Raw genomic sequence first — 8,884 nt, forward strand, 5'->3', positions numbered from 1 at the left:
TATTGTACTTAATACAGCAAATAATAAGCTAAGTACTAATAATCAGAATGCAATGTTATTTATTCTTAGGAATGCTGTATCACTTGTACCTATCATTAATAGAACTAAGTAATTACTGAAAGCTCCCATAGTTATTAGCATAACCATAAAGAAAATCATAAAGACGGCATGAGCGGTCACCAAGAATTGGGTAGCAGTAGTATATCTAATAGGTTTTATTCTATTAAATATAAAAGCCCCCACCGAACCGTACGTGATAGTTTCCCATCATACGGCTCTCCAGAGATTATAAGCCAAGACCTAACTTAGAAGTTATACCTTTATAAGTAATATTACCCTTATGTAATTTTATATGGCAATCTCTACATAATAGTACTTGTTTTCTATTAATTAAAATCATTCTCGATGTTATATAATCATAACGTTTAAATAATCTTAATCTATATAATTTTTTATATGATGCATTTCTACATTTTTATATGAATTACATATAATACAAAGATTATTTAATGTTTGACGAGAAGCAAGTAATCAATATTTTAATTTTTTTAATAATAAAAGTATAGGAGATAATTCATTAAAATTAGATTTATTAATTCATGCTTTATATGAATATTCTGAATCTATTCTAACAATATTATCAAATACATTTCTAAGAAATTGAGTTATAATATCGCCTTTATTGTCCTTAATTCTTAATAGAAAACCTAATTTTTTAATTAATTTACTTTTAGTAAGTATTCTTAATTTTTTTGCCAATGTTAATACACAAGAATAATATAAAGTATATCAAATACGATGTTTTAATTTATTATAATTAGTAGCTAATCTATAATAACTTAAGATTCCTCTACCTACCATTAAATAATGATTTATAATTACATGAATTTCTTCATGCATTAATCTACCTAAACCTGTAAGTTGAGCAAATCTACCATTTTTACAAGATCTAGCATAACCATGATCTACTAAGTTATTTAATATATATCTAATTAGAGCATTTATTATAAGTCTAGTATTATTAAGTCCTCTTATAGTTCTAATACTATAATGTTTATTAACAATAAGATACTTATGTCTTAGAGTAATTTTAATATCATATCCTAAAAATCTAGCTAGTTTTTTACTAGCACATTTAATAAATGTTTTATCCTTATTAATATTTAAATTTAAAGTTTCTATAAATTTACTTAAACTATCTTGTATAATAATACAATCTTGTTTAGAACCTATAACACCTAATAAAATATCATCTCCATATCTAACATATTTTAATCTTTTAAAATCTAGATCATTTTTCAGATGAAGATTTGTAGTTTTAGCTCTTAATTTAGATAATTTTATTCTTTCTGAAAATAATTTAGCACGTCTAATTAATTGAGATAATTTACTATATTTTAGATCTATTTTACGAACTGTTCCGCAATTAAATTTATCAATATATTCATCTAATCAATCATCAATCAAAGATAAAACTATATTACTTAAAATAAGACTTATAGTCGCTCCTTGAAGTATTCCATAATTTAGATTATGATATACACCTTTACTATCATAATATCCAGCTTTTAAAACTTTACTAATTAAATTAATAAAACCTTGATCATCAATACGTTTTTTTAATTGAGATATTATTAAATTATGAAGAATACTGTCAAAGCATTTTAAAATATCAATTTTTATAAATCAATTAACACTATTAAAATTATTTCTTATTTGTCAAATAGCTGTATGGCAACTTTTATTAAGCCTAAAACCATGACTATTATTTGACATTAATAGTTCAAATATAATTGTTAATATAATTTTTATAGATTCTTGTATAATTTTATCTCGTAGATTACCAAAACTTAATTGTCTAGTACCACCTTTTAGTTTAAGTATTTCTATACTACGACTTAGATTTATTTTTAATCTACCCGATCCTATTTCATTAGAAATAAAATCAAATCAATTATTACTAATACCATCTAAAGTTTGTCTAGAAGTACCTTCAATCATATTACTTAGATTACTCTTAATTTTATTATAAACTAATTTTAATAAATCAGGATCTTTACATAATTTTAATAAATTATTTAATTTAATATCTTTATTTTCACTTAATTTAGCCAATTCTACTAATTCTTTTAAATCCGAAGTATTTAGTTCCTTAGTAGAGAATCCCCTGGTCCCCTTCCTTATTAATGTATTAAGTAAAGTATTACCTAATATATTAAAATTCATCTTTCGATGAATATTCAGTACTACGAGACCTCTGTCAACTCCAAAGTTTCCTTTTTCAGTTGATCCCTTAGTTCTTATATTACCGTTAATAGATTGTTTAGACCCTCCATCTTTCTTAATACTGCTTGTATTTATTAATCTCATTAATCACAACCATCAAACCTCAACGTATAATTTGACAGCTGAGTATTCTATACCCGAATGGTAAGAGGGAATTGATACCCAAAAAAAGACTTTAAAGGAGTTCGTTAACCTAGTCATGCAATCCTTAGCTCAGAATACACCAATCATATCCTTTTTATAACATGCTATTGTCCCCATTAAGTTGGCCCTAATTAGGTAAGTTATATGCTTTACGTATGAATAATATATTTTTATATTATTCGTGATTAATAATACGATAATTATCAAGTAATTATTCCGATAATATAAACACAAAGGCGCACCGTTAAATAATTGCCCGTTGTGCATTAATATTTGTAGATTTAGTGCTGCTAATTCTAATCTCATAATTATACTTAAACTTAACCCTACTACTCCAGAGAATAATGAGAAAATTCCATATAAAGTGAAGTCAATAATTACTCATTACTGCTTCCCAAACCGTACGTGATAGTTTCCCATCATACGGCTTTCCATAATGAAGTCATTTAAATAGACAGTAAATATTTGATTACTTATCTTTAGTACTTGGTAGCGTTTCTAGAAATAATCCTAAATTTTCTCTATAAGAGTTTATAATTCTCACTTCATAATGTAATAATTGACCTCTATGTAACATCATATGATGATATTTACATAATAGTATTTGTTTACGTTGTAAAGATCCAACTCATTTCTTATAAGATAAATCTAATGATTTATAACTACTACGAACATCATTAACTTTACGTAAATGATGCATTTCTAAATTATTAGTAGAACCACAAATACAACATTTTTTAAATATAGATGATTGAGTGGTAGTACCAAACCAATTAGTATCTAATATATCTAATTTTCAGTCTAACTCTTTACCTACTTTATAATCATGATTTGTTAATAAAAGAACTGTTAGAATAAACATAATATCAGTATCTAGACACTTTAATCAAGGGCCGAATTTTTTAAATGCAGCCCTAGCAGATGATAATTTGTACTTCTTAGCTAATGTTTTAGCTAATGAGTATCTCAATAATCAATGCACATTGCCCAACATATGTTTGTTGGCTGCAAATGAATAGAAATTTAATATTCCTCTTCATTTTTGATTAAAGAATTCTACGATACGATCATGACTTAATAGGATAACTGAATCCTTAAGAGTAGCATAGATCTTGTTTAAATGATTACGTCTAATAAATTTATTATCGATTAAACGATTAATTAATTTTTTAAACAGTACATTTAATCTCAATCTAACTGCTCGTCTTTGTTTAACAAGTTTACCATTTTTTGTATGAGATACAAATATTGGTTCATTGTCATACTTCAACTTCTTAATATTAGCTCCTAAAAATTCAAAACCTTTTGATAAATGAGTTACTAATGTTTTCTTTTCATTTAATTCTAACCCACATTCAACTTTTAAAATATCTGCTAATTTAGATTTTATTTCTAATGCTTCTTTATAAAGACCTGCCAATAAAAATACAAAATCATCTGCATATCTAATGTACATAGATCTTCTAAAATTAAGATCATTAGTTTGATATCTAGGTATCTTACGCATATCTAATAAAGCTTGTCTAGCTTCTAGAGTATGTAATAGACCTTTTGTTCTACTATACCGAATAGATATTAATTTATCATATTCCGGATTAGACTTACGTCTTTTTCCTTTAGTATATTCAAGCATGATGGAATATTTTACTATTTTATCGAATCTATCTAATACAATATTAGCTAACATTGGACTTACTACAGAACCCTGTAGTGTACCCATATTAGATTTCATAATCTTTCCTGTTACCAGGTTTTTATACCCTGCCTTTAATAATTTATTAATTACTATTAAAAATTTATCACATTTTATATGATTCCTTAAAGAGTCCATTATTACATCATGAGGTATACTATCGAAACATTTTGTAATGTCTCCCTGTATTACTCATGTATGATGATGTCCTTTTAAATATAAAAGTTTCAAGGCTGAATGTACAGATTTATTTGGTCTAAATCCATAAGATTCTTCTTCGAACAATAGTTCAAAGATACACTCTAAAATTACTTGTAATCCTTTATGTACTATCTTCTCTATTAGAGAGGATATACCTAATAGTCTTAAAGAGCCATCCTTCTTTAGAATCATATGTCGTCTGGCTAGTTTAAAGTCAAATGAACCATTCATTATAGATTTAGATAAATTTTCAAATGTTTTCATAGATATAGAATCTAAGGTGGTTCTATCTAATCCTTTGGTCATGTTACCAAGTTTAGACTTGATTTCCAAATAACATAATTGTAAGAATTCGGTATTTCTTAATACCTTAATTATACCGTTATATGTATTTGTACTTTTATCGTAATATTTACCTAATCTTTCTAAAACAAAGGTATGAGCTTTTTTATTTCTCACTGTCTTTGTTTTATTATCAGATTCTTCATTACTTGAACCCTTCCTTCCCTTTTTTTCAAGGTCCGTACTACGATTCATCCGTGCCCGCTTAGCAATAACATTATTATCACCAGAGGCGGTTACATCCCATGGTTCGTTACTTAGTTCTTCTTTAACATTCAGATTTGATTCTGATTGTTCTGGTTTGATTTCCTTAGCTTCTTGCGCATTATTATCTTCAATAGATAAACTTTCCTCTTTAGGTGGGCTTGGATCTTGTGAATAACCATAATAACAGGAATCTTTTATTATAGCAATGATCCATATGATATCTAAGAACTCATATATCACAACCTCAGTCGTGGTAACCAATACGTATACAAGTTTCTTAACGTAAGCATAGAAATCCTCTCTTATAAAGCCTTTTTCTCTAGAGTTCTTCGAGTTAACTTTACATTTGTTTTGTGCTTTCATAATATGTATCTTATTAGGTTTACATATTACCAAAACCCGAGATATGTATTCTATAAAAGAATTCACAATACATAATATTGTATCCAGTCTACAATATATAACTAAGCACGCTCTCATGGCGCACATCCCTATCTGCTTAGCATTAGTGGAAAATAATCATGATTCTACTCATTGGTACCCTTTCGCTATAAGGTTGTTTTTAATTGTATTTATAGAATTTATTGTTATATTATTCATTTAATAATATATTATGATCTTTATTATATTTATTTATTTTTTCTTAGATCAATAATCAAATTAGTCACTTATTTTTTTTTATTTAACCGGGAAAGGTAAGATTCGAACTTACACAGGATAACCAAATTTAATAGCAATAAACACATCTAGCCAATGATTTCTTTCCCATTTTTATTTCCCATTATATAAATATTAATATTTTTTATATTTATATACTTATATTTTAATTTTTTTTATATAAAATAAAATTATAAATAATTTTATATATTCAGACATGTTAGAATCGAACTAACTTCCTCTGAGTCCCAATCTCAGCGTCTCACCATTCAACCTATGTCTGTTTCACTAATATTTTTAACATATTAGTAATAATATATAAATATAAGGTATTAGTTTAATGGTAAAACAACTACTTTACACGTAGCAGAGTAATAGTTCGATTCTATTATACCTTATTATATAAATATATACATTTTATTATATATATATTTTTTTTTATTTAATTAATTATTTTATAATAATGAAGAAATATAGATTATATTTTAACCTATATTATAATTATTATTTAAATTGAATGTGATAGGAATTGAACCTACACAGCACAATATGCTACTAAGACTACAGCTTAGCTAGTAATACCAATATACTAAACACATTCTTCTTATTAATATTAATAATATATTATTACTTATATTTTATAATAAAGATATTAAATTCTTAAATTTATAAAAATTTTATAATTAAAAAAAGATTAATTTTTTAAATTTTATTCTTTCTCCCCCCCTTTACAGGGGGGATTAGTAACCAATTAGCCCAATCAATTGATTGGGGGGTGTGATATTATAAGAACCATTTCCTTTATTTATTTCTTATTTTATTCCTACAAATATATTTACATATAATAATTATATTTTATAATTAAGTATTAATATCTTAAATATTATTTTTAATATTATTAATTATTATAAAAAAATTATTTATTTTAAAAAAATATAATATTTAATGTCTTATTTATATATTATATTAAATAAATTATTTCTATTATATAATAGATATTTGACATATAATATAATTATTAGTTATATATTATAATTAATTATAAATAATAATGATTATATATTAATATATAATAATAAAATTAAATTATTATAATTAATAAATTTTTAGTTTTTATAATACACCCCCCAAATAATTATATTTATTTTATAAATTCTAAAGCCCCCCTTTATAGGGGGGAGTATTAATTAAATAAATTTTAAAACTTTTATTATTTAAGTAAAGATATTAATCTATAATAATAAGAATATATAAAATTTTAAATATATATATTTTTTTTAATAATAATTTTATAAATACATATAATAAATTATTTAAAATGAATAAAATATAATGAATATTTATAAATATAAATATCAATAATAATAAAAATAAAAATTATTTCTTAAAATTTATTCTTTACCCCCCTGTAAAGTGGGGGGGGTTAATAATTAACTAAACCAATATAAAGATTGGGGATATAGTATTCCAATTATTATTTCTTTTATTTATATTTTTTGTTTTTTATAATATAAATAAACTTATCCATTATAATGTTAATTATTTCTTTTGTTTATATTCATTAAAATTTATATGATAAATTTTTTAACAAAATACATATACTTATATGCTTTTTATTTATAAAGATTAATTTTTAATAAATTAATTATTAAATAATAAAAATTACTTTTAAGTAAAATATTTAATTTTATTATTTACATAAATTTATATAAATAATTTTTAAATACATTTCATTTAATTTAAATATAAAATGATATTTAGTAATAAATTAAAATTTATTAAAAATAATACTTTTTTCTTAAAAATTAAACCCTCTTAAGAATTCAGAATTAACTAATTTTATTTATTCACTAGGGGGGTATTATTACTACTCATATTGTTTACTTTAAATATTTTCTATCATATTCTTTATCCTTATTTACATTATCTTTATACTATTATAATAAATAAATTTTTACTTCTTTAATTATAAAATTAATTATATAATTATTTTACAAATCATTAAATTATAATAATCATTTTATTAATAATAAGGAAATATAATATTTAATTCCTTATTTATTTATAAGATTAAACAAATAAATATTATTCTATCTATGATAAATATTTAATAATAATGATATAAAAAATAAATACTTGTATTAATAAAATATAAAGAATAAATTATAAAAAAAAGTATAATAATTAAATTATAATAATTAAATATTATTAAATGTATACTATACACCCCCAAATGATTTGATCAAAATAAGATCATTCTAAAACCCCCCCCCTTTTTAGAGGGGGAGTAATGATTAGAAAAAATAAAAAAAATATTTATTTTTTACAGGTGTTAATCTATAATAATAATAATAATATTTTAGAATTATTATAAAAAAATTTTATAAATAATTATATAAAAAATTATTCTATCAAAAAAAAGAATAAATAAATTTTATAAATCTCTCCCTCCCCCCCTTTAGGGGGGGGAATTCAGAACTAACTAATTTTATTTATTCACTAGGGGGGTGTTATCTCTATTTACTTTATTCATATTACATTTATATTTATTTATATCATTATTTATTTAATCTCTTTATATTTATAATATTACATAAAAATATCTTAAATAAGAATATTTAATAAATTAATTTAATTTAATTAATAAAAGAATTATATTTATAAAAATTTGTATTTATAAATAAAATATTAATAAAAAAAATTAATTAAGATTATTTTAATTTTCACTATACACCCCCAAATTATTTGGTTTAAAATAAGATCATTCTAAAGCCCCCTAAAAAGGGGGGGGAGGAAAAGAATTATTTAAAAAATTCATTTTTATTATTTTTAATTACATAATTTAATGTAAATTTTATTTAATAAAAATATTTAATTTATATTTATATATATAGAATAAATAAAAAAAATCTTTAGAATAAAACAATATATAAACAAAAAAACATATACTTATATATATTTATAATTAATAATATAAACAAAAATAATTATATAAAAATTATTACAAAAATAAATTAAAATTTATAATATAAAATTAAAATTTATAATAAAAATTATAAGAAATAATTTATAAATTTATGAAATTAATGATAATAATAATTTTAAATAAAAAAATAATTTCTTAAATCTTATTCTTTCCCCCCCCTTTACAGGGGGGATTGGTAACCTACTATCTCAATCAAATGATGGGGGGTGCGATATTATGTGAATTCTTTCTATTATTTATATTTTTTTATAAAATTTATATTACAAAATAATATTATTACTCTATTTAATTAATATTTAATTTGTAAATATCATTAAAATGTATAATAAATTTATTTATATATTATATTTTTATTATATATTATTATT

The 8,884-nt window shown here is 22.1% G+C and overlaps 2 protein-coding genes across 2 annotated transcripts; both read right to left on the reverse strand.

The window, feature by feature from the left end:
• Positions 1–789: 789 nt before the first annotated feature.
• B9G98_01798 (Putative COX1/OXI3 intron 1 protein) lies at positions 790–2,226 on the reverse strand (the record flags this gene model as incomplete). Its single annotated transcript, XM_024808355.1, has 2 exons — positions 790–1,448; positions 1,992–2,226. The coding sequence occupies 2 exons, from the start codon at positions 2,224–2,226 to the stop codon at positions 790–792; spliced, it is 894 nt and encodes a 297-aa protein (XP_024664123.1).
• A 1,240-nt stretch (positions 2,227–3,466) lies between these two features.
• Positions 3,467–5,236, reverse strand: B9G98_01799 (Putative COX1/OXI3 intron 1 protein; the record flags this gene model as incomplete). The annotated part of the gene is made up of 2 exons (XM_024808356.1): positions 3,467–4,280; positions 4,425–5,236. The coding sequence occupies 2 exons, from the start codon at positions 5,234–5,236 to the stop codon at positions 3,467–3,469; spliced, it is 1,626 nt and encodes a 541-aa protein (XP_024664124.1).
• Between the last annotated feature and the right edge of the window lie 3,648 nt (positions 5,237–8,884).

The sequence above is a fragment of the Wickerhamiella sorbophila genome (genome assembly GCF_002251995.1).
Source record: "Wickerhamiella sorbophila strain DS02 chromosome Unknown contig12, whole genome shotgun sequence".
Taxonomy (NCBI): domain Eukaryota; kingdom Fungi; phylum Ascomycota; class Dipodascomycetes; order Dipodascales; family Trichomonascaceae; genus Wickerhamiella; species Wickerhamiella sorbophila.